The following is a 27828-nucleotide window of genomic DNA, read 5'->3' as shown; positions in this document are numbered from 1 at the left end:
AATACCTTCCATCTACAGTAGGGGGAGATCAATACCTTCCATCTACAGTAGGGGGAGATAAATAGCTTCCATCTACAGTAGGGGAGATCAATACCTTCCATCTACAGTAGGGGGAGATAAATACCTTCCATCTACAGTAGGGGGAGATACATAGCTTCCATCTACAGTAGGGGGAGATACATAGCTTCCATCTACAGTAGGGAGAGATAAATAGCTTCCATCTGGTGTCATGTTTCTCCAATACTTTTCTCCCTCAGTTCAGTTCTGTTCCTCATGGCAGAATTGTGTGTTTCTTGGCTCCAAGTAGAAACGGCGCTTCACCACTGATCATGGACCAAAATAGTATACCTCAATCCTACTATAACCATTAGAATACTATGAATGTCTATGATGGTCCAGTATGTGATGGTCCAGTATGTGATGGTCCAGTATGTGATGGTCCAGTATGTGATGGTCCAGTATGTGACGGTCCAGTATGTGGTGGTCCAGTATGTGGTTCTCCAGTATGTGATGTTCCAGTATGTGGTGCTCCAGTATGTGATGTTCCAGTATGTGATGGTCCAGTATGTGATGGTCCAGTATGTGATGGTGCAGTATGTGATGGTCCAGTATGTGATGGTGCAGTACGTGATGGTGCAGTACGTGATGGTCAAGTACGTGATGGTGCAGTATGTGATGGTCCAGTACGTGATAGTCCAGTACGTGATGGTCCAGTATGTGGTGGTCCAGTATGTGGTGGTCCAGTATGTGATGGTCCAGTATGTGATGGTCCAGTATGTGGTGGTCCAGTATGTGGTGGTCCAGTATGTGGTGGTCCAGTATGTGATGGTCCAGTATGTGATGGTCCAGTATGTGATGGTCCAGTATGTGGTGGTCCAGTATGTGATGGTCCAGTATGTGATGGTCCAGTATTTGATTTTCCAGTATGTGATGGTCCAGTATGTGATGGTCCAGTATGTGATGGTCCATTATGTGATGGTCCAGTATGTGGTGGTCCAGTATGTGATGGTCCAGTATGTGATGGTCAAGTATGTGATGGTCCAGTATGTGGTGTTCCAGTATGTGATGGTCCAGTATGTGATGGTCCAGTATGTGATGGTCCAGTATTTGATGGTCCAGTATGTGATGGTCCAGTATGTGATGGTCCAGTATGTGGTGGTCCATTATCTGATGGTCCAGTATGTGGTGGTCCAGTATGTGATGGTCCAGTATGTGATGGTCAAGTATGTGATGGTCCAGTATGTGGTGTTCCAGTATGTGATGGTCCAGTATGTGGTGTTCCAGTATGTGTTGGTCCAGTACGTGATGGTCCAGTATGTGATGGTCCAGTATTTGATTTTCCAGTATGTGATGGTCCAGTATGTGATGGTCCAGTATGTGATGGTCCAGTATTTGATTTTCCAGTATGTGATGGTCCAGTATGTGATGGTCCAGTATGTGATGGTCCAGTATTTGATTTTCCAGTATGTGATGGTCCAGTATGTGATGGTCCAGTATGTGATGGTCCATTATGTGATGGTCCAGTATGTGGTGGTCCAGTATGTGATGGTCCAGTATGTGATGGTCAAGTATGTGATGGTCCAGTATGTGGTGTTCCAGTATGTGATGGTCCAGTATGTGGTGTTCCAGTATGTGGTGGTCCAGTATGTGATGGTCCAGTATGTGATGGTCCAGTATTTGATTTTCCAGTATGTGATGGTCCAGTATGTGATGGTCCAGTATTTGATTTTCCAGTATGTGATGGTCCAGTATGTGATGGTCCAGTATGTGATGGTCCAGTATGTGATGGTCCAGTATGTGATGGTCCAGTATTTGATTTTCCAGTATGTGATGGTCCAGTATGTGGCTCCTCTGCTTGGGTCCATTTTGATCTGATGGATGTTGATCTGTTGTGCACAGTTAGTTACTACTGGGTGAATGAAGGAGAATGCTTTGACCTGAATAAATAATACTAGATGACTGAAGACAGTAGGTTCTTCTACTGCCCTACGCTGCTGGGATCACACTGCAGCAGCCGCACGATAGACGGATCGTTCTTTGCTCCCTCAACAAACTCATCCAGAGACAGTTTACCTGAAGAACACAATGAGTAAAAGGACAGTTAGTGTCAGTTGGTGTCAGTTGGTGTCAGTTGGTGTCAGTTGGTGTCAGTTGGTGTCAGTTGGTGCACAGACAGTAGGAGGGAAACAGGGAGGAAGTGGATACGGCCTGAAGGAGGATTTGGGAGTGAATTGAAATTTGATCGCTAGATACTCACCATCACGATTTGTGTCCATCTGCCTGAAGATCTTGTCTGTGCGTTTCTCAGGTGTCGACTCATCCTCCGGCATTTTCATGACAGAGGAAACCATCTTGTAGATCGCCTGGAGACAGGTTTAGAGAGAGGGGGTATGAGAAACCAACCTCCACATTACATGATCTGATGTTATAACCTGTTTATATGAGCTAGTTCACCAGACAAAACATATCTCTGAGAAATGGCAGGTCTCCTGATAACTTCTCTGCCCAGAAGTCTTGGTATCTGATTACTGGTTGTTAGAAGTACAGATTAAAATACAACTTTATAGGCACACCTGCTAAACCTTCTCTCTCTCTGTCTGTGTCTCTCTCTCTCTCTCTCTCTCTCTCTCTCTATGTCTCTCTCTCTCTCTGTAACTCTCTGTCTCTCTCTCTGTCTCTCTCTCTATGTCTCTCTCTCTCTCTGTAACTCTCTGTGTCTCTCTATGTCTCTCTCTATGTCTCTCTCTCTGTAACTCTCTCTATGTCTCTCTCTCTGTAACTCTCTGTGTCTCTCAATTCAATTCAATTCAATTCAATTGACTTTATTGACATGGCAAGTTCATTATTACTTACATTGTCAAAGTATACATATCGAAAAATAAAAATCAAATATATATGTATATATATACAAAATATATATATATTTATATATAAATAAATGGTGGGACCAACAGCAATAATAACAGTAGTAGTGGACATGGGATTACCATTAACAACAACTACAACAACAATATTAATCAGAACAACAATACATTAAATCAATGGTAGTAGACCAGTGTCAATATGACTTGAGAAGACATATGACCTGGTATGAAAGACAAAACAAAACTAAGCTAAATGGGAAATATTATCAACATTACTTTGCATTTTTCACTGGCTGTCCCTCAGGTTGTGGCAGGAGGACACATATTTGGCTGCCAAAACTGCACATTTTGGCTTTTCACCCAATAAATATTTGATTTTTTCTTCATCTTTTATAGTTTCAAATTCTTTGTATTGAGTTATAATTTTGGGAAAGAAATATGCTCTTAGGTCTGAGTATTTGTCACAGTGTAGTAGGAAATGCACCTCTGTCTCTACCTCTCCCCTGGAGCAGAGTGAGCACAGCCTGTCCTCTCTGGGCAGCCAGGTTTGTCTGTGACGACCGGTCTCTATAGCCAGACGGTGCTCACTGAGTCTGTACCTAGTCAATGTTTTCCTCAGTTTTCTATCAGTCACAGTGGTCAGATAGTCTGCCACCATGTACTGTCTGTTTAGAGCCAAATAGCATTGAAGTTTACTTTGATTTTTTGTGGTGTCTTTCCAATAGGTGATATATTTTTCTTTTTGTTTTGTGATGATTTGGTTGGGCCAGATTTTCTGAGGGCTGTCCCGAGGCTCTATGGGGTTGGTTTGGGTTGGTGAACTGAGCCTCAGAACCAGCTGGCTGAGGGGACTCTTCTCTGGTTTCATCTCTTGACATTGTAGAGCTGTGTGATGGAATGTTTTAGGGTCACTTGTTTTTAGATGGTTGTAAAATTTGATGGCTCTTTTTTCTATTCGAATGAGGAGGGGGTATTGGCCCAATTCTGCCCTACATGCGTTATTTGGAGTTTTTCTTTGTACTTGCAATACAGTCTTGCAAAACTCTGCATGCAATATTTCAGTTGGATGTTTGTCCCATTTAGTAAATTCATTATTAGAGAGTGGACCCCATACTTCACTGCCATATAGAGCAATTGGTTCTATAACTGATTGAAAAATTTTGAGCCAGATTCTAATTGGAATTTCAATTTTGATGTTCCTTTTAATGGCATAGAATGCTCTTCTTGCTTTGTCTCTCAGCTCATTCACAGCCATGTGAAAGCTACCTGTGTTGCTCATATTTAGTCCTAGATATGTGTAGTTTTTGGTGTGTTCTAATAGAACTGTGTCCAAATAGAATTTATATTTGTCATCCTTATTTCCCGACCTTTTTTGGAATATCATTATATTTGTTTTTTTTAGGTTAACGGTCAGAGCCCAGGTCTGACAGAACCTGTGAAGACGATCTAGGTGCTGCTGTAACCCCTCTTTAGTGGGAGACAGCAGCACCAGGTCATCTGCGTACAGCAGACACTTGATTTCAGTGTTGTGTAGGGTGATACCAGGTGCTGCCGATTCTTCTAATGTTCTGTGTCTCTCTCTGTCTCTCTCTCTGTCTCTCTCTCTATGTCTCTCTCTCTCTCTGTAACTCTCTGTGTCTCTCTATGTCTCTCTCTATGTCTCTCTCTCTGTAACTCTCTATGTCTCTCTCTCTGTAACTCTCTCTATGTCTCTCTCTATGTCTCTCTCTCTGTAACTCTCTCTATGTCTCTCTCTCTCTCTGTAACTCTCTCTATGTCTCTCTCTATGTCTCTCTCTCTGTAACTCTCTCTATGTCTCTCTCTCTCTGTAACTCTCTCTATGTCTCTCTCTGTAACTCTCTCTATGTCTCTCTCTATGTCTCTCTCTCTGTAACTCTCTCTATGTCTCTCTCTCTGTAACTCTCTCTATGTCTCTCTCTCTGTAACTCTCTCTATGTCTCTCTCTATGTATCTCTCTCTGTAACTCTCTCTATGTCTCTCTCTATGTCTCTCTCTCTGTAACTCTCTCTATGTCTCTCTCTATGTCTCTCTCTCTGTAACTCTCTCTATGTCTCTCTCTCTGTAACTCTCTCTCTCTCTCTCTCTCTGTAACTCTCTGTGTCTCTCTATGTCTCTCTCTATGTCTCTCTCTCTGTAACTCTCTCTATGTCTCTCTCTATGTCTCTCTCTCTGTAACTCTCTCTATGTCTCTCTCTATGTCTCTCTCTCTGTAACTCTCTCTATGTCTTTCTCTCTGTAACTATCTCTATGTCTCTCTCTCTCTGTAACTCTCTCTCTATATCTCTCTCTCTGTAACTCCCTCTCTGTCTCACTCTGTCTTACACTGATGAGAGATGAGCCTGTCTCACAAGTGGCAAATACAATCCAGTGTTAGTGAGATGACTCTATTAGTCTCTAACTTAGTTGACCTTATAGGTCTAAGTGATATTACGTGATAGAAAGTGACAGACATGAAGTGATATTATGTGATAGAAAGTGACAGACATGAAGTGATATTATGTGATAGAAAGTGATATTATGTGATAGAAAGTGACAGACATGAAGTGATATTATGTGATAGAAAGTGATATTATGTGATAGAAAGTGACAGACATTGTAACGGCAGCCTTCCCTCTCTTCACGAGAAGAGAGAGTGTAACAGGGATCGGACCAACACGCAGCGTAGCTCGTGCTCAACATGTTTAATAACGAACGAAAACGTGAACACTTACAAAACTACAAAATAACAAATGTGGCAAAACCGATATAGTCCTTTCTGGTGCAGACAAAACACAAAGACAGGAAACAACCACCCACAAAATCCCAACACAAAACAAGCCACCTATATATGATTCCCAATCAGGGACAACGATTGACAGCTGCCTCTGATTGAGAACCATATTAGGCCGAACACAGAAACAGACAAACTAGACACACAACATAGAATGCCCACCCAGCTCACGTCCTGACCAACACTAAAACAAGCAAAACACATAAGAACTATGGTCAGGACGTGACAGACATGAAGTGATATTATGTGATAGAAAGTGATATTATGTGATAGAAAGTGATATTATGTGATTGAAAGTGATATTATGTGATAGAAAGTGATATTATGTGATTGAAAGTGATATTATGTGATATTATGTGATAGAAAGTGATATTATGTGATAGAAAGTGATATTATGTGATAGAAAGTGACAGACATGAAGTGATATTATGTGATAGAAAGTGATATTATGTGATTGAAAGTGATATCATGTGATATTATGTGATAGAAAGTGATATTATGTGATAGAAAGTGATATTATGTGATAGAAAGTGACAGACATGAAGTGATATTATGTGATAGAAAGTGATATTATGTGATATAAAGTGATATTATGTGATTGAAAGTGATATTATGTGATAGAAAGTGATATTATGTGTTTGAAAGTGATATTATGTGATATTATGTGATAGAAAGTGATATTATGTGATTGAAAGTGATATTATGTGATAGAAAGTGATATTATGTGATAGAAAGTGATATTATGTGATTGAAAGTGATATTATGTGATTGAAAGTGATATTATGTGATATTATGTGATAGAAAGTGATATTATGTGATTGAAAGTGATATTATGTGATTGAAAGTGATATTATGTGATTGAAAGTGATATGTGATATTATGTGATAGAAAGTGATATTATGTGATTGAAAGTGATATTATGTGATAAAAAGTGATATTATGTGATTGAAAGTGATATTATGTGACTGAAAGTGACAGACATGAAGTGATATTGATTAACTATGCCTACTAATGATACAGGCAGTGATCACTGACATTGGTAACCAGTCCACTGACATTGGTAACCAGTCCACTGACATTGGTAACCAGTCCACTGACATTGGTAACCAGTTTACTGCAGGGCTCTCAATCCAATGTATATATAAAGTCATTTTTTCATCGGCAGATGTCACAAAGTGCTGTACAGAAACCCAGCCTAAAACTCCAAACAGCAAGCAATGCAGGTGTAGAAGCACGGTGGCTAGGAAAAACTCCCTAGAAAGGCCAGAACCTAGGAAGAAACCTAGAGAGGAACCAGGCTAATATGGGGTGTAGAAGCACGGTGGCTAGAACAACTCCCTCCTGTGTGCTGTTGTTGTAATGTGAACATTCACCAGCAGTGTCACAGTGCTTCAGTCAGCATCAGTGGTATATTAGTAGGTTTTGGGGGCATCTGTACTTTACTATTTATATTTTTTGACTACTTTTACTTTACTACATTCCTAAAGAAAATGATGTACTTTTTACTCCATACTTTTCCCCTGACATCCAAAAGTACTCATTACATGTTGAATGCTTAGCAGGACAGGAAAATGGTCCAATTCACACACTTATTAAGAGAACATCCCTGGTCATCCCTACTGCCTCTGATCTGGAGGACTCACTAAACAGAGAACATCCCTGGTCATCCCTACTGCCTCTGATCTGGAGGACTCACTAAACAGAGAACATCCCTGGTCATCCCTACTGCCTCTGATCTGGAGGACTCACTAAACAGAGAACATCCCTGGTCATCCCTACTGCCTCTGATCTGGAGGACTCACTAAACAGAGAACATCCCTGGTCATCCCTACTGCCTCTGATCTGGAGGACTCACTAAACAGAGAACATCCCTGGTCATCCCTACTGCCTCTGATCTGGAGGACTCACTAAACAGAGAACATCCCTGGTCATCCCTACTGCCTCTGATCTGGAGGACTCACTAAACAGAGAACATCCCTGGTCATCCCTACTGCCTCTGATCTGGCAGACTCACTAACAGAGAACATCCCTGGTCATCCCTACTGCCTCTGATCTGGCTGACTCACTAAACAGAGAACATCCCTGGTCATCTCTACTGCCTCTGATCTGGAGGACTCACTAAACAGAGAACATCCCTGGTCATCCCTACTGCCTCTGATCTGGAGGACTCACTAAACAGAGAACATCCCTGGTCATCCCTACTGCCTCTGATCTGGAGGACTCACTAAACAGAGAACATCCCTGGTCATCCCTACTGCCTCTGATCTGGAGGACTCACTAAACAGAGAACATCCCTGGTCATCCCTACTGTCTCTGATCTGGAGGACTCACTAAACAGAGAACATCCCTGGACATCCCTACTGCCTCTGATCTGGAGGACTCACTAAACAGAGAACATCCCTGGTCCTCCCTACTGCCTCTGATCTGGAGGACTCACTAAACAGAGAACATCCCTGGTCATCCCTACTGCCTCTGATCTGGAGGACTCACTAAACAGAGAACATCCCTGGTCATCCCTACTGCCTCTGATCTGGAGGACTCACTAAACAGAGAACATCCCTGGTCATCCCTACTGCCTCTGATCTGGATGACTCACTAAACAGAGAACATCCCTGGTCATCCCTACTGCCTCTGATCTGGAGGACTCACTAAACAGAGAACATCCCTGGTCATCCCTACTGCCTCTGATCTGGTGGACTCACTAAACAGAGAACATCCCTGGTCATCCCTACTGCCTCTGATCTGGAGGACTCACTAAACAGAGAACATCCCTGGTCATCCCTACTGCCTCTGATCTGGAGGACTCACTAAACAGAGAACATCCCTGGTCATCCCTACTGCCCCTGATCTGGAGTACTCACTAAACAGAGAACATCCCTGGTCATCCCTACTGCCTCTGATCTGGAGGACTCACTAAACAGAGAACATCCCTGGTCATCCCTACTGCCTCTGATCTGGAGGATTCACTAAACAGAGAACATCCCTGGTCATCCCTACTGCCTCTAATCTGGTGGACTCACTAAACACACTTGCTTAGTTTGTAAATATATATGAATATATATATTTATATGAATATACCTAGGTACAGGTGAATTTACCTAGGTACAGGTGAATATACCTAGTTAAAGGTGAATATACCTAGGTACATGTGAATATACCTAGGTACAGGTGAATCTACCTAGGTACAGGTGAATCTACCTAGGTACAGGTGAATATACCTAGGTACAGGTGAATATACCTAGGTACAGGTGAATATACCTAGGTACAGGTGAATATAACTAGGTACAGGTGAATATACCTAGTTACAGGGGAATTTACCTAGTTACAGGTGAATCTACACAGTTCCAAGGGAATCTACCAAGTTCCAGGGGCCTCTACCTAGTTCCAGGTGAATCTACCCAGTTCCAGGTGAATCTACCCAGTTACAGGTGAATCTACCCAGTTCCAAGGGAATCTACCAAGTTCCAGGGGCCTCTACCTAGTTACAGGTGAATCTACGCTACCATTCAACAGTGTGGGGTCACTTAGTCCTTGTTTTTGAAAGAAAAGCACATTTTAGTCCATTAAAATAACATCAAATTGATCAGAAGTACAGTGTAGACATTGTTAATATTGTAAATGACTATTGTAGCTGGAAACGACTCATTTTTATATTGCATTGGATAGAAAACCCTCTAAAGTTTTCAAAACTGTTAAAATAATGTCTGTCAGTATAACATAACTGATATGGCAGGCGAAAACCCGAGGACAATCCATCCAGATTTTTTTTCAGCTCACCCATGATTACTACGGCTGTCAATGGGAATATAAATGGAATACCTCCCAGATTGCAGTTCCTAGGGCTTCCACTAGATGGCAACAGTCTTTAGAAATAGTTTCAGGCTTGTTTTTTGAAAAATGAGCTAGAATCTGTAGTTTTAGTAAGTGGCTCCCATTTTGGCTGTAGTGTTTGTTGCGCGTTTCGCTGAGTGCGCGTAGGGAAAACGGTGGATTACTGATTCAAGTGCGCCAATGAAACTGACTTTTTTTGGATATAAAGAAGGACTTTATCGAACAAAAGGACCATTTGTTATGTAGTTGGGACCCTTGTGATTGCAACCAGATGAAGATCTTCAACGGTAAGTGATTTATTTTATCGCTATTTCTGACTTTCTGACCCAATCTGCTTGGTTGGAAAATGAATGTAATGCTTTTGTGTGCGGGGCGCTGTCCTCAGATAATCGCATGGTGTGCTTTCGCCGTAAAGCCTTTTTGAAATCTGACAAAGCGGCTGGATTAACAAGAAGTTAAGCTTTTAAATGATGTATAACACTTGTACTTTCATGAATGTTTAATATTACGATTTTTGTAATTTGAATTTTGCGCTCTGCAATTTCCCCAGATGTTGGCCAGGTGGGACGCTAGTGTCCCAATGATCCGTAAACACTTTAGATCCATTGTTTACGGATCATTGGGTCACTAGCTTCCCACCTGGCCAACGTCCGGTGAAATTGCAGAGTGCGAAATTCAAATTACAAAAATCGTAATAAATCGTAATAGAAGTTAATCTTTTCGTTTTATTGGCCAGTCTGAGATATGGCTTTTTCAACAACAGAGTATGTTAAAATCCCTGATGTCTCTCAAGAAGGAGATCCTCGCCCGGAGCTCGTCTACTTTATTATCCAGAGACTGAACATTAGCGAGTAATATACTCGGAAGCGGTGGATGGCATGCACACCTCCCGAGTTGGACTAGAAGTCCAAATGAATGAATACATCTTCTTCGCCAGAGGTGGTTTGGAGCAGCAACTGGAATAAGTTTAATTGCCATGGGGGGTACGAACAAAGGAACCAATTCAGGAAAGTTGTATTCCTAATGCTGGTGAGTTACCGCCTCTCTGATATCCCAACGTTTTTTCCGTCTGTATGTAAAAAGATTTCCTAGGCAAGACCTTCTACATTCCTGTCATTATTGAAAGAGATTATGATATCTCAAAATAGGGCTACTTACTGTTAGATCCCTCACTTCCAAGGCAGTCATAGTCAATGAACTAATCACTGTTCATAATCTTGATGTGACTGGCTTGACTGAAGAATGGCTCAAGCTTGATGAATTTACTCTGTTAAATGAGGACTCTCCTCCTGGTTACACTAGTGACCATATCCCCCGAACATCCCGCAAAGGTGGAGGTGTTGCTAACTACAGCAAATGTCAATAATAAAATAAAAATAGAAATGACTGCGTTTTCGTCTTTTGAGCTGCTAGGCATGAAATCTATGCAGCATACTCAATCACTTTTTATAGTTACTGTATACAGGCCTTCTGGGCCATATACAGCGTTCCTCACTGAGTTCCCTGAATTCCTATCAGACCTTGTAGTCACGGTAGATAATATTCACATTTTTGGTGACTCCAATATTCACAAAGTCCACAGACCCACTCCAAAAGGCTTTCGCAGCCATCATCGACTCAGTGGGTTATGTTCAACATGTCTCCGGACCTACTCATTGCCACAGTCATACCCTGGATCTAGTTTAGTCACGTGGAATAAATACTGTGGATCTAAATGTTTTTCCTCATACTCCTGGACTATTGGACCACCATTTTAGTACGTTTGCAATCACAACAAATAATCTGCTCAGACCCCAACCAAAGATCTGTCACGTATACTCCCTCTCCGGTGCTCGAGGACACCAGTCTCATTATTATTACGCACAGCTGTCACCATCGTTACGGGCACCAGCGCCTCATCAGACTCACCTTCCTGATTACCTTCCCTATAACTGTCACTCCCTTAGGTTCTTTCCCTAGGTGTTATTGACTCTATTTCGGTTTCATGTCTGTACGCTTTTCGTGTTTCTTGTTTTGTTCCACGTTAGTTGACTTATTATTAAATTATTCACTCTCTGTACTTGCTTCCCGACTCCCAGTGTACACATTACAGGATCAGCAAAAACCAAGCTATAAATTCTCGGACAACCCAAAGATTCCTAGATAACCTTCCAGACTCCCTCCACCTACCCAAGGACGTCGGAGTACAAAAATCCACCTAACTGAAGATATATCTTTAACCTTGCGTAATACCCTAGATGCAGTAGCACCCCTAAAACAAAAAACATTTGTCACAAGAAATTATCTCCCTGGTATACAGAAAATACCTTAACCCTGAAGCAAGCTTCCAGAAAATTGGAACGGAAATGGCGCTCCACCAAACTGGAAGTCTTCTGACTAGTTTGGAAAGACTGTACCGTGCAATATCGAAGAGCCCTCACAGAACATTAGAACAATCCTAAACATGTTTTTGAGACAGTTGCAAAGCTAACTAAAAAGCAGCATTCCCCAAGAGAGGATGGCTTTCACTTCAGCAGTGATGAATTCATGAACTTCTTAGATGAAAATATCATGATCATTAGTAGGCAAATTATGGATCCCTCTTTGAATCTGCGTATTTCTCCAAAGCGCAGTTGTCCTGAGTCTGCCAGGACCATCAATGGAGACACTCAAGTGTTTTTTGATCCTGTATCTCTTGACACATTCATGAAAATAGTCATGGCCTCTAACCTTCAAGCTCCGGACCAAACTCACTAAAAGTGGTAGTAGAATGGCGTCGGAGAGGATGGGTGACGTTTTACCAACTGTGTTATTTCACGTTTTACATGCTCCTAACCAACTGTGTTATTTCGTTCGTTTTTTTTGCGCTGTTTGTAACTTATTTTTAACTTATTTTGTACATAATGTTGCTGCTACCGTCTCTTATGACCGAAAATAACTTCTGGACAGAACAGCGATTATTCACCAAGAACTGGAAGAAGCTTTTTCCTTTAATGAGTCCGACGTGAAGGATATACAGCTTTCCCGGGAAGAGGCCCAAATCTCTGTCATTTGCATGAATAGATGGAGAAAAATCAAATTGACTTCTGAGAATTTGTAAGCGAGCAAGTAAACTCCCACTGCCATCTGTTCTATTGGCAAAGGTGCAATCATTGGAAAATAAAATGTATGACCTCCAAGCAAGATTAAACTACCAACGGGTCATTAAAAACTGTAACATCTTATGTTTCACTGAGTCGAGGCTGAATAACAACATGACTAACATACAGCTGGTGGGTTATACACTGTATCAGCAGGATAGAACATAGCCTCTGGTAAGACAAGGGCGGGTTATACACTGTATCAGCAGGATAGAACATAGCCTCTGGTAAGACAAGGGGTGGCGGTCCATGTATATTTGTAAACAACAGCTGGTGCACAATATCTAAGGAATTCTCAAGGTTTTGCTAGTCTGAGGGTAGAGTATCTCATCATAAGCTGTAGACCACAGCTATCACTATCTTCCTACAGAGTTTTCATCTGTATTTTTCGAAGGTGTCTACATACCACCACAGACCGAAGATGGCACTAAGACCGCACTCAATGAGCTGTATACCACCAAAAGCAAACAGGAAAATGCTCATCCAGAGGTGGCGATCCGAGTGGCCAGGGACTTCAATGCAGGAAAACTTAAACCCGTTTTACCATATTTCTATCAGCACGTTAAATGTGCAACCAGAGGGAAAAAAAACTCAAGATCAACTTTACTCCACACACACAGATGCATACAAAGCTCTCCCTCTCCCTCCATTTGGCAAATCTGACTATAATTCTATCCTCCTGATTCCTGCTTATAAGCAAAAATTAAAGCAGGAAGCACCAGTGACTCGGTCAATAAAAAGTGGTCAGATGATGCAGATGCTAAGCTACAGGACTGTTTTGCTAGCACAGACAGGAATATGTTCCGGGATTCTGCCGATGGCATTGAGGAGTACCCCACATCAGTCACTGGCTTCATCAATAAGTGCATCAACAACGATGTCGTCCCCACAGTGACTGCACGTGCAGCAGTCACCAACCAGAAGCCATGGGTTACAGACAACATCCTCACTGAGCTAAAGGGTAGAGTCCCGCTTTCAAGGAGCGGGACTCTTATAAAAAATCCCCCTATGCCCCCCGACGAACCATCAACCAGGCAAAGCATCAATACAGGACTAAGATTGAATCGTGCTTCACTGGCTCCGATGCTCGTCGGATGTGGCAGGGCTTGCAAACTATTACAGACTACAAAGGGAATCACAGCTGAGAGCTGCCCAGTGACACGAGCCTACCAGACGAGGTAAATTACTTCGATGCTCGCTTCGAGGCAAGTAACTTAAACATGTATGAAAGCATTATCTGTTCTGGAAGACTGTGTGGTCACGCAGTCCGCAGCCGATGTGAGTAAGACCTTCAAACAGGTGAACATTCACAAGGCCGCAGGGCCAGATGGATTACCAGGACGCGTACTCCGAGCATGCACTGACCAACTAGCAAGTGTCTTCACTGACATTTTCAACCTCTCCCTGTCCGAGTCTTTAATACCAACATGTTTCAAGCAGACCACCATAGTCCCTGTGCCCAAGAACACCAAGGTAACCTGCCTAAATGAATACCGACCCATAGCAATCACGTCTGTAGCCATGAAGTGCTTTGAAAGTCATGGCTCACATCAACACCATTATCCCAGGAAACCTAGACCCACTCAAATTTGCATACAGCCCTAACAGATCCACAGATGATGCAATCTCTATTGCACTCCACACTGCGCTTTCCCACCTGGACAAAAGGAACACCTCTGTGAGAATGATATTCATTGACTTCAGCTCAGCGTTCAACACCATAGTGCTCTCAAAGCTCATCACTAAGCTAAGGACCCTGGGACTAAACACATCCCTCTGCAACTGGATCCTGGACTTCCTGACGGGCCGCTCCCAGGTGGTGAGGGTAGGTAACAACACATCCGCCATACTGATCCTCAACACGGGGGACCCTCAAGGGTGCATGCTCAGTCCCCTCCTGTACTCTCTGTTCATTCATGACTGCACGATGCACGACTCCAACACCATCATTAAGTTTGCCGATGACAAAACAGTGAGTAAGACAGCCTATAGGGAGGAGGTCAGAGACCTGGCCATGTGGTGCCAGGACAACAACCTCTCCCTCAATGTGATCAAGACAAAGGAGATGATTGTGGACTACAGGAAAAGGAGGACCGAGCACGCCCCTATTCTCATCGACAGGGCTGTAGTGCAGCAGGTTGAGAGCTTCAAGTTCCTTGGTGTCCACATCACCAACAAACTAACATGGTTCAAGCACACCAAGACAGTCTTGAAGAGGGCACGACAAACCCTATTCCACCTCAGGAGAGTGAAAAATTTGGCATTGGTCCTCATATCCTCAAAAGGTTCTACAGCTGCACCATTGAGAGCATCCTGACTGGTTGCATCACTGCCTGGAATGGCAAATGCTCGGCCTCCGACTGCAAGGCACTACAGAGGGTAGTGCTAACGGCCCAGTATATCACTGGGGACAAGCTTCCTGGCATCCAAGAGCTCTCTATGAGGTGGTGTCAGAGGAAGGCCCTAAAGCCTCCAGCCACCCCAGTCATAGACTGTTCTCTCTGCTACCGCATGGCAAGCGATACCGGAGCGCCAAGTCTAGGACCAAAAGGCTTCTTAAAAGCTTTTACCCTAAAGCCATAAGACTCCTGAACATCTAATCAAATGGCTACCCGGACTATTTACATGTCCCCCCCCCCCCCTTTTACGCTGCAGCTACTCTCTGTTTTTATCTATGCATAGTCACCTTAATAACTCTACATATTACCTCAATATCCTCAAGTAACCGGTGCACATTGACTCTGTACCGGTACCCCCTGTTCACAGCCTCACTATTGTTATTTTACTGCTCTTTAATTATTCGCTACTTTTATTACTTATTCTTATTTTTTTTTGTAAAAAACCCCCAGCATTTTTGGTTAATTGTGGGCTTGAAAGTAAGCATTAAGGTAAGGTCTACACATGTTGTATTCGGCGCATGTGACAAATAACATTTGATTTGAGTAATAAAGCCTCTCTTCAAAAGCCAAACCTTGACCCGGAAAATATAAACAACTATCGGCCTATGTCGAATCTCCCATTCCTCTCAAAAATTTTATAAAAAGCTGTTGCGCAGCAACCCAATGCCTTCCAGAAGACAAATAATGTATAGGAAATGCTTCAGTCTGATTTTAGACCCCATCTTAGCACTGTGAAGGTGGTAATTTACCTTTTAATGGTGTCAGACTGAGGCTCTGCATCTGTCCTCGTGCTCCTAGACCTTAGTGCTGCTTTTGATATCATCGATCACCACATTGTTTTGGAGAATTTGGAAACCCAAATTGGTTTACACGGACAAGTTCTTGCCTGGTTTAGATCTTATCTGTAACGGTGGTTCTCCTCCTCTTCAACCGAAGAGGAGGAGTAGTGATTGAACCAAGGCGCAGCGGGTTGTGAATACATAATTTAATAAAGACACGACAAAACAATGAAGACAGAAAACGACCTAGACTTGAATAAACTACAAAATAACAAAACCGAAATGTATAGACAGACCTGAACAATACGAACTTACAAATAACGCGAAGAACGCACGAACAGGTAAAAATAGACTACACAAAATGACGATGTACAAAACAAACCGAACAGTCCCGTATGGTGCGACAAACACTGACACAGGAGACAACCACCCACAACGAACACTGTGAAACAACCTACCTAAATATGACTCTCAATTAGAGGAAAACGCCAAACACCTGCCTCTAATTAAGAGCCATTGTTATGCTGGTGAATGAGGACCCAAAAGCGACTTAATAGAAACAGAGTCTTTATTCCAGTCTTAACAAAACACGATACTCCTGGATATTATCATAGGTAAATCCAAAACAGGAAAACTGAAATCCTCTCGTCAGTAGAGAGGAACGACTGGAGACGCGACCACAGACTGCAGGTCGCTTCGGGAAGGCACAGGCCGTAGCTGACATAGACACCTGCTCACACGCAGCATCTGAAGAAGGCAAAAACACGACAGGGCGGAACAAGGACACAGAACAGCAAACATCAAACAAGGATCCGACAAGGACAGAAGCGGAAAACAGAGGGAGAAATAGGGACTCTAATCAGAGGGCAAAATAGGGGACAGGTGTGAAAGAGTAAATGAGGTAGTTAGGAGAATGAGGAACAGCTGGGAGCAGGAACGGAACGATAGAGAGAGAGAGCGAGAGAGGGAGAGAGGGAGGGGGAGAGAGAGGGATAGAAAGAGGAAAAGAACCTAATAAGACCAGCAGAGGGAAACGAATAGAAGGGAAGCACAGGGACAAGACATGATAATCAATGACAAAACATGACAGTACCCCCCCACTCACCGAGCGCCTCCTGGCGCACTCGAGGAGGAACCCTGGCGGCAACGGAGGAAATCATCAATCAACGAACGGTCCAGCACGTCCCGAGATGGAACCCAACTCCTCTCCTCAGGACCGTAACCCTCCCAATCCACTAAGTACTGGTGACCACGTCCCCGAGAACGCATGTCCATGATCTTCCGTACCTTGTAAATAGGTGCGCCCTCGACAAGGACGGGGGGGGGGGAGGGAAGACGAACGGGGGCGCGAAGAAAAGGCTTGATACAGGAGACATGGAAGACAGGGTGGACGCGACGAAGATGTCGCGGAAGAAGCAGTCGCACAGCGACAGGATTGACGACCTGAGAGACACGGAACGGACCAATGAACCGCGGAGTCAACTTGCGAGAAGCTGTCGTAAGGGGAAGGTTACGAGTGGAAAGCCACACTCTCTGACCGCGACAATACCTAGGACTCTTAATCCTACGTTTATTGGCGGCTCTCACAGTCTGCGCCCTGTAACGGCAAAGTGCAGACCTGACCCTCCTCCAGGTGCGCTCACAACGTTGGACAAAAGCCTGAGCGGAGGGAACGCTGGACTCGGCGAGCTGGGACGAGAACAGAGGAGGCTGGTACCCAAGACTACTCTGAAACGGAGATAGCCCGGTAGCAGACGAAGGAAGCGAGTTGTGAGCGTATTCTGCCCAGGGGAGCTGTTCTGCCCAAGACGCAGGGTTTCGAAAAGAAAGGCTGCGTAATATGCGACCAATCGACTGATTGGCCCTTTCTGCTTGACCGTTAGACTGGGGATGAAACCCGGAAGAGAGACTGACGGAAGCACCAATCAAACGACAGAACTCCCTCCAAAACTGTGACGTGAATTGCGGGCCTCTGTCTGAAACGGCGTCTAACGGGAGGCCATGAATTCTGAACACATTCTCAATGATGATTTGTGCCGTCTCCTTAGCGGAAGGAAGCTTAGCGAGGGGAATGAAATGTGCCGCCTTAGAGAACCTATCGACAACCGTAAGAATCACAGTCTTCCCCGCAGACGAAGGCAGACCGGTAATAAAGTCTAAGGCGATGTGAGACCATGGTCGAGAAGGAATGGGAAGCGGTCTGAGACGACCGGCAGGAGGAGAGTTACCTGACTTAGTCTGCGCGCAGTCCGAACAAGCAGCCACGAAACGGCGCGTGTCACGCTCCTGAGTAGGCCACCAAAACCGCTGGCGAATAGAAGCAAGCGTACCCCGAACGCCGGGGTGGCCAGCTAACTTGGCAGAGTGAGCCCACTGAAGAACAGCCAGACGAGTAGAGACAGGAACGAACAGAAGGTTACTAGGACAAGCGCGCGGCGACGCAGTGTGAGTGAGTGCTTGCTTTACCTGTCTCTCAATTCCCCAGACAGTCAACCCGACAACACGCCCTTCAGGGAGAATCCCCTCGGGGTCGGTAGAAGCCACAGAAGAACAAAAGAGACGGGATAAGGCATCAGGCTTGGTGTTCTTATTTCCCGGGCGATAAGAAATCACGAACTCGAAACGAGCGAAAAACAACGCCCAACGAGCTTGACGTGCATTAAGTCGTTTGGCAGAACGGATGTACTCAAGGTTCTTATGGTCAGTCCAAACGACAAAAGGGACGGTCGCCCCCTCCAACCACTGTCGCCATTCGCCTATGGCTAAGCGGATGGCGAGCAGTTCGCGGTTACCCACATCATAGTTGCGTTCCGATGGCGACAGGCGATGAGAAAAATAAGCGCAAGGATGGACCTTATCGTCAGAATGGAAGCGCTGGGACAGAATGGCTCCCACGCCCACCTCTGAAGCGTCAACCTCGACAATGAATTGTTTAGTGACGTCAGGAGTAACAAGGATAGGAGCGGATGTAAAACGCTTCTTGAGGAGATCAAAAGCTCCCTGGGCGGAACCGGACCACTTAAAGCACGTCTTGACAGAAGTCAGAGCTGTGAGAGGGGCAGCCACTTGACCGAAATTACGAATGAAACGCCGATAGAAATTAGCGAAACCGAGAAAGCGCTGCAACTCGACACGTGACTTAGGAACGGGCCAATCGCTGACAGCCTGGACCTTAGCGGGATCCATCTGAATGCCTTCAGCGGAAATAACAGAACCGAGAAATGTGACAGAGGAGACATGAAAGGCGCACTTCTCAGCCTTCACGTAGAGACAATTCTCTAAAAGGCGCTGGAGTACACGTCGAACGTGCTGAACATGAATCTCGAGTGACGGTGAAAAAATCAGGATATCGTCAAGGTAAACGAAAACAAAGATGTTCAGCATGTCTCTCAGTACATCATTAACTAATGCCTGAAAGACAGCTGGAGCATTAGCGAGACCGAACGGCAGAACCCGGTATTCAAAATGCCCTAACGGAGTGTTAAACGCCGTTTTCCACTCGTCCCCCTCTCTGATGCGCACGAGATGGTAAGCGTTACGAAGGTCCAACTTAGTAAAGAACCTGGCTCCCTGCAGAATCTCGAAGGCTGACGACATAAGGGGAAGCGGATAACGATTCTTAACCGTTATGTCATTCAGCCCTCGATAATCCACGCAGGGGCGCAGAGTACCGTCCTTCTTCTTAACAAAAAAAACCCCCGCTCCGGCGGGAGAGGAAGAAGGCACCACGGTACCGGCGTCGAGAGAAACAGACAGATAATCCTCGAGAGCCTTACGTTCGGGAGCCGACAGAGAGTATAGTCTACCCCGAGGGGGAGTGGTCCCCGGAAGGAGATCAATACAACAATCATACGACCGGTGAGGAGGAAGAGAGTTGGCTCTGGACCGACTGAAGACCGTGCGCAGATCATGATATTCCTCCGGCACTCCTGTCAAATCACCAGGTTCCTCCTGAGAAGAGGGGACAGAAGAAACAGGAGGGATAGCAGACATTAAACACTTCACATGACAAGAAACATTCCAGGATAGGATAGAATTACTAGACCAATTAATAGAAGGATTATGACATACTAGCCAGGGATGACCCAAAACAACAGGTGTAAAAGGTGAACGAAAAATCAAAAAGGAAATGGTCTCACTGTGGTTACCAGATACTGTGAGGGTTAAAGGTAGTGTCTCACATCTGATACTGGGGAGAAGACTACCATCTAAGGCGAACATGGGCGTGGGCTTCCCTAACTGTCTGAGAGGAATGTCATGTTTCCGAGCCCATGCTTCGTCCATAAAACAACCCTCAGCCCCAGAGTCTATCAAGGCACTGCAGGAAGCAGCCGAACCGGTCCAGCGTAGATGGACCGACAAGGTAGTACAGGATCTTGATGGAGAGACCTGAGTAGTAGCGCTCACCAGTAGCCCTCCGCTTACTGATGAGCTCTGGCTTTTACTGGACATGACATGACAAAATGTCCAGCAGAACCGCAATAGAGGCAAAGGCGGTTGGTGATTCTCCGTTCCCTCTCCTTAGTCGAGATGCGAATACCTCCCAGCTGCATGGGCTCAGTCTCTGAGCCGGTGGGAGGAGATGGTTGAGATGCGGAGAGGGGGAACACCGTTAACGCGAGCTCTCTTCCACGAGCTCGGTGACGAAGATCTACCCGTCGTTCTATGCGGATGGCGAGTGCAATCAAAGAGTCCACGCTGGAAGGAACCTCCCGGGAGAGAATCTCATCCTTAACCTCAGCGTGGAGTCCCTCCAGAAAACGAGCGAGCAACGCCGGCTCGTTCCAGTCACTGGAGGCAGCAAGAGTGCGAAACTCTATAGAGTAATCCGTTATGGATCGATCACCTTGACATAGGGAAGCCAGGGCCCTGGAAGCCTCCTTCCCAAAAACTGAACGATCAAAAACCCGTATCATCTCCTCTTTAAAGTTCTGATAATCGTTAGAACACTCAGCCCTTGCCTCCCAGATAGCTGTGCCCCACTCCCGAGCCCGACCAGTAAGGAGTGATATGACGTAAGCGATCCGAGCTCTCTCTCTTGAGTATGTGTTGGGCTGGAGAGAGAACACAATATCACACTGGGTGAGAAAGGAGCGACACTCAGTGGGCTGCCCAGAGTAACATGGTGGGTTATTAACCCTAGGTTCCGGAGACTCGGAAGACCAGGAAGTAGCTGGTGGCACGAGACGAAGACTCTGAAACTGTCCTGAGAGGTCGGAGACCTGAGCGGCCAGGGTCTCAACGGCATGACGAGCAGCAGACAATTCCTGCTCGTGTCTGCCGAGCATTGCTCCCTGGAACTCGACGGCAGTGTTGCGAGAATCCGTAGTCGCTGGGTCCATTCTTGGTCGGATCCTTCTGTTATGCTGGTGAATGAGGACCCAAAAGCGACTTAATAGAAACAGAGTCTTTATTCCAGTTTTAACAAAACACGATACTCCTGGATATTATCATAGGTAAATCCAAAACAGGAAAACTGAAATCCTCTCGTCAGTAGAGAGGAACGACTGGAGACGCGACCACAGACTGCAGGTCGCTTCGGGAAGGCACAGGCCGTAGCTGACATAGACACCTGCTCACACGCAGCATCTGAAGAAGGCAAAAACACGACAGGGCGGAACAAGGACACAGAACAGCAAACATCAAACAAGGATCCGACAAGGACAGAAGCGGAAAACAGAGGGAGAAATAGGGACTCTAATCAGAGGGCAAAATAGGGGACAGGTGTGAAAGAGTAAATGAGGTAGTTAGGAGAATGAGGAACAGCTGGGAGCAGGAACGGAACGATAGAGAGAGAGAGCGAGAGAGGGAGAGAGGGAGGGGGAGAGAGAGGGATAGAAAGAGGAAAAGAACCTAATAAGACCAGCAGAGGGAAACGAATAGAAGGGAAGCACAGGGACAAGACATGATAATCAATGACAAAACATGACAGCCATACCAGGCAACCCTTAAACCAACATAGAAACAGAAAACATAGAATGCCCACCCAAACTCACGTCCTGACCAACTAACACATACAACAAACTAACAGAAATAGGTCAGGAACGTGACATTATCTGTCAAAAAGATATCAGTTCGTCTCTGTGTATGGTTTGTCCTCTGACAAATCAATTGTAAGTGTCGGTGTTCCTCAGGGTTCCGTTTTAGGACCGCTATTGTTTTCACTATATATTCTACCTCTTGGTGATGTCTGTCGGAAACACAATGTCAACTTTCACTGCTATGCGGACAACACACAGCTGTACATTTCGATGAAACATGGTGAAGCCCCAAAATTGCATACAAAATTGTATACCCTGGACGCCTGTGTTTCAGACATAAGGAAATGGATACAAATGTGTTACTTTTAAACTCGGACAAAACAGAGATGCTAGTTCTAGGTCTCAAGAAAGAAAGAAATCTGTTTTTTTCCATCTTCGTAAAATTGCAGAAAAACCATGCTTTATTCACTTCTAGATTAGCCTACTTCAATGCTCTACTATCCGGCTACAAAGCACTAAATACATTTCAGTTAGTGCTAAACATGGCTGCTAGAATCTCGACTAGAACCCAACAATTTGATCATATTATTCTAGTGCTAGCCTCTCTACACTGGCTTCCTGTTAAGGCTAGGGCTGATTTCAAGGTTTTACTGCTAACCTACAAAGCATTACATGGGCTTGCTCCTACCTATCTCTCCAATTTGGTCCTGCCGTACATACCTACACGCACGCTACGGTCACAAGACGCAAGCCACCTTATTGTCCCTAGAATTTATAACCAAACAGCTGGAGGCAGGGCTTTCTCCTATAGAGATAGATTTTTATGGAATGATCTGCCTATCCATGTGAGAGACAGACTCAGTCTCGACCTTTAAGTCTTTACTGAAGACTCATCTCTTCAGTAGGTCCTATGATTGAGTGCAGTCTGGCCCAGGGGTGCGAAGGGATTCTTCTGGGACTCTCTGCCTCTGACCTTATTACGGAGGCTGAGTCACTGGCTTACTGGTGCTCTTCCATGCCGTCCCTAGGAGGGGTGCATCACTTGAGTGGGTTAAGTCACTGACGTAATCTTCCTGTTCAGTTTTGTCGGGGGGCTAGGGTCAGTCTGTGTTATCTGGTGTAATTCTCCTGTTTTATCTGGTGTCCTGTGTGAATGTAAGTATGCTCACTCTAATTCTCTCTCTCTCTCTCTCTCCCTCTCTCCCTCCCCTCCCAGAGGACCTGAGCCCAAGGACCATACCTCAGGACTACCTGGCCTGATGACTCCTTGCTGTCCTCAGTCCACCTGGTCGTGCTGCTGCTCCAGTTTCAACTGTTCTGCCTGCGGCTATGGAACCCTGACCTGTTCACCGGACGTGCTACCTTGTTCCGGACCTGCTGTTTTCGATTCTCTCTCTCTCTCTCTCTCTCTCTCTATCGACCTCTGAAAGCTCTCGATCTATGGACATTTGAACATCTTGAAGAACAATCTGGCCTTAAATGGCCATATACTCTTATAATCTCCACCCGGCACAGCCAGAAGAGGACTGGCCACCCCTCAGAGCCTTCCTCTCCAGGTTTCTTCCTAAAATCCTGCCTTTCTATGGAGTTTTTCCTAGCCACCGTGCTTCTGCACCTGCATTGCTTGCTGTTTGGGGTTTTAGGATGTGTTTCTGTATAGCACTTTGTGACATCTGCTGATGTAAAAGTACTTCATAAATACATTTGATTGACTCCAGGTGGATCTACCCAGTTCCAGGTGGATCTACCCAGTTCCCGATGGATCTACCCAGTTCCCGATGGATCTACCCAGTTCCCGATGGATCTACCCAGTTCCCGATGGATCTGCCCAGTTCCCGATGGATCTACCCAGTTCCCAATGGATCTACCCAGTTCCCGATGGATCTAAACAGTTCCAGGTGGATCTACTCAGTTCCAGGTGGATCTACTCAGTTCCAGGTGGATCTAAACAGTCCCGGGTGGATCTAAACAGTTCCAGGTGGATCTAAACAGTTCCAGGTGGATCTACTCAGTTCCAGGTGGATCTACCCAGTTCCAGGTGGATCTAAACAGTTCCAGGTGGATCTAAACAGTTCCAGGTGGATCTAAACAGTTCCAGGTGGATCTACCCAATTCCAGGTGGATCTACCCTGTCCCAGGTGGATCTAAACAGTCCCATGTGGATCTAAACAGTTCCAGGTGGACTGCCATCAGCCTGCATTTATCACAGGGAAAGCTAACTAACTGACTGACCGTCTGCCAGATTCCTAGATTTTTCAAAGCCGATGTCAAAGAGCTCTGACTCAGAGCTCTGACCAAAATAACAAGAAGATAAAACTAATGATCACCCAACTGGAGAATGGGATTATGTTTAGGGCCAAGTGATCAACTTAAAATAGCAGCCCTGGACAGGGGTGACGTAAGAGGCATGTGAAGAGGATTGACATGGCCTGTGGTGGGCAGCAGGCCCAGACCACACCACCACACCATAGGGGTAGTCTAGTTCCACAGTAACACCATAGGGGTATTCTAGTCCAACAGTAACACCATAGGGGTAGTCTAGTCCCACAGTAACACCATAGGGGTAGTCTAGTCCCACAGTAACACCATAGGGGTATTCTAGTCCCACAGCAACACCATAGGGGTAGTCTAGTCCCACAGTAACACCATAGGGGTAGTCTAGTCCCACAGTAACACCATAGGGGTAGTCTAGTCCCACAGTAACACCATAGGGGTATTCTAGTCCCACAGCAACACCATAGGGGTAGTCTAGTCCCACAGTAACACCATAGGGGTATTCTAGTCCAACAGTAACACCATAGGGGTATTCTAGTCCCACAGTAACACCATAGGGGTAGTCTAGTCCCAAAGTAACACCATAGGGGTAGTCTAGTCCCACAGTAACACCAAAGGGGTATTCTAGTCCAACAGTAACACCATAGGGGTATTCTAGTCCCACAGTAACACCATAGGGGTAGTCTAGTCCCAAAGTAACACCATAGGGGTATTCTAGTCCCACAGTAACACCATAGGGGTAGACTAGTACCACAGTAACACCATAGGGGTAGTCTAGTCCCACAGTAACACCATAGGGGTAGTCTAGTCCCACAGTAACACCATAGGGGTAGTCTAGTCCCACAGTAACACCATAGGGGTATTCTAGTCCCACAGTAACACCATAGGGGTAGTCTAGTCCCACAGTAACACCATAGGGGTAGTCTAGTCCAACAGTAACACCATAGGTGTATTCTAGTCCCACAGTAACACCATAGGGGTAGTCTAGTCCCACAGTAACACCATAGGGGTAGTCTAGTCCCACAGTAACACCATAGGGGTAGTCTAGTCCCACAGTAACACCATAGGGGTAGTCTAGTCCCACAGTAACACCATAGGGGTAGTCTAGTCCAACAGTAACACCATAGGGGTAGTCTAGTCCCACAGTAACACCATAGGGGTAGTCTAGTCCCACAGTAACACCATAGGGGTAGTCTAGTCCCACAGTAACACCATAGGGGTAGTCTAGTCCCACAGTAACACCATAGGGGTAGTCTAGTCCCACAGTAACACCATAGGGGTATTCTAGTCCCACAGTAACACCATAGGGGTAGTCTAGTCCCACAGTAACACCATAGGGGTAGTCTAGTCCCACAGTAACACCATAGGGGTAGTCTAGTACCACAGTAACACCATAGGGGTAGACTAGTCCAACAGTAACACCATAGGGGTAGTCTAGTCCAACAGTAACACCATAGGGGTAGTCTAGTCCCACAGTAACACCATAGGGGTAGTCTAGTCCAACAGTAACACCATAGGGGTAGACTAGTACCACAGTAACACCATAGGGGTAGTCTAGTCCCACAGTAACACCATAGGGGTAGTCTAGTCCCAAAGTAACACCATAGGGGTATTCTAGTCCCACAGTAACACCATAGGGGTAGTCTAGTCCCACAGTAACACCATAGGGGTAGTCTAGTCCCACAGTAACACCATAGGGGTAGTCTAGTCCCACAGTAACACCATAGGGGTAGACTAGTACCACAGTAACACCATAGGGGTAGACTAGTACCACAGTAACACCATAGGGGTAGTCTAGTACCACAGTAACACCAAAGGGGTAGACTAGTCCCAAAGTCACACCATAGGGGTAGACTAGTCCCACAGTAACACCAAAGGGGTAGTCTAGTCCCACAGTAACACCATAGGGGTAGACTAGTCCCACAGTAACACCATAGGGGTAGTCTAGTACCACAGTAACACCATAGGGGTAGTCTAGTCCCACAGTAACACCATAGGGGTAGTCTAGTCCCACAGTAACACCATAGGGGTAGTCTAGTCCCACAGTAACACCATAGGGGTAGACTAGTCCCACAGTAACACCATAGGGGTATTCTAGTCCCACAGTAACACCATAGGGGTAGTCTAGTCCCACAGTAACACCATAGGGGTATTCTAGTCCCACAGTAACACCATAGGGGTAGTCTAGTCCCACAGTAACACCATAGGGGTAGACTAGTCCCACAGTAACACCATAGGGGTATTCTAGTCCCACAGTAACACCATAGGGGTAGTCTAGTCCCACAGTAACACCATAGGGGTATTCTAGTCCCACAGTAACACCATAGGGGTAGTCTAGTCCCACAGTAACACCATAGGGGTAGACTAGTCCCACAGTAACACCATAGGGGTATTCTAGTCCCACAGTAACACCATAGGGGTAGTCTAGTCCCACAGTAACACCATAGGGGTAGTCTAGTCCAACAGTAACACCATAGGGGTAGTCTAGTACCACAGTAACATCGTAGCTAGAACCAGACTGATATAGCTGGTGTGATGATGAGTGGACAGCCAGAACCAGGCTGATATAGCTGGTGTGATGATGAGTGGACAGCTAGAGACAGACTGATATAGCTGGTGTGATGATGAGTGGACAGCTAGAGACAGACTGATATAGCTGGTGTGATGAGGAGTGGACAGCCAGAACCAGGCTCATATAGCTGGTGTGATGATGAGTGGACAGCTAGAGACAGACTGATATAGCTGGTGTGATGATGAGTGGACAGCTAGAGACAGACTGATATAGCTGGTGTGATGATGAGTGGACAGCTAGAGACAGACTGATATAGCTGGTGTGATGATGAGTGGACAGCTAGAGACAGACTGATATAGCTGGTGTGATAAGGAGTGGACAGCTAGAGAAGGAGACTATGTGACTAGACAGCCTTTATGGGGTTTCGCTCACTAAAAGCCTGATGGGTGATTATCAAGGGCCAGGGTATTTACACACAGCTGTGTAAGGGGTTCAGTCATATGTATACACAACTGCACAAGGATAGAATAGATAGACATATAGAGACAGAGACAGAGACAGAGAGAGAGAGAGACAGACAGGAAGACAGGCAGACAGACAGGAAGACAGGCAGACAGACAGGCAGACAGGCAGACAGGCAGACAGGCAGACAGGCAGACAGGCAGACAGGCAGACAGGCAGACAGGCAGACAGGCAGACAGGCAGACAGGCAGACAGGCAGACAGGCAGACAGGCAGACAGGCAGACAGGCAGACAGGCAGACAGGCAGACAGGCAGACAGGCAGGCAGACAGACAGACAGACAGACAGACAGACAGACAGACAGACAGACAGACAGACAGACAGACAGACAGACAGACAGACAGACAGACAGACAGACAGACCTGTACAATCTCCAGCATCTCAGACTTGCTGATGTATCCGTTCCCGTCCAGGTCGTACATGCTGAAGGCCCACTTCAGTTTCTGCTCCAGCTTGCCCCGCGACGTGACGCTCAGAGCGATGATGAACTCCCGGAAGTCTATCGTCCCGTCCCCGTTGGCGTCGAAGGTGCGGAAGACGTGCTCTGCGAACTTGGAGGCGTCTCCGTAGGGGAAGAAGTTACCGTAGATCTTCTTAAACTCCTCCATGGAGAGGTTCCCGCTGGGGCAGTCTCTCAGGAAGCCCTTATACCACTCCTGGATCTCAGCTTCGGTGAAGTCCGTGCTCTCCAGCAGATCCTGCATCACCTCTGGGCGGAGTTTGCTGTTCTGCTTCCCCATTTTAGATGTTTTGGTGG

The 27828-nt window shown here is 45.6% G+C and overlaps 1 protein-coding gene across 2 annotated transcripts; it reads right to left on the bottom strand.

Moving 5' to 3' along the window:
- Window positions 1-1866: 1866 nt before the first annotated feature.
- LOC120027171 (neurocalcin-delta A) lies at window positions 1867-27828 on the bottom strand. 2 transcript variants are annotated; one of them, XM_038972043.1, is made up of 4 exons: window positions 27655-27828; window positions 21996-22000; window positions 2258-2363; window positions 1867-2073 (listed from the first exon to the last, which is right to left on the bottom strand). In XM_038972043.1, exons 1-4 carry the CDS (start codon window positions 27809-27811, stop codon window positions 1979-1981), a joined length of 363 nt encoding a protein of 120 aa, XP_038827971.1. In that variant the 5' UTR covers window positions 27812-27828; the 3' UTR covers window positions 1867-1978. The 2 variants fall into 2 exon arrangements, with proteins under 2 accessions (XP_038827971.1, XP_038827970.1); XM_038972042.1 differs by lacking the exon at window positions 21996-22000 and having other exon boundaries at window positions 1964-2073; window positions 27434-27828.

Source organism: Salvelinus namaycush, chromosome 32, assembly GCF_016432855.1.
Source record: "Salvelinus namaycush isolate Seneca chromosome 32, SaNama_1.0, whole genome shotgun sequence".
Lineage (NCBI taxonomy): Eukaryota > Metazoa > Chordata > Actinopteri > Salmoniformes > Salmonidae > Salvelinus > Salvelinus namaycush.
Note: the sequence above shows the minus strand (reverse complement) of the source record. Positions and strands in the feature narration are given on the sequence as shown.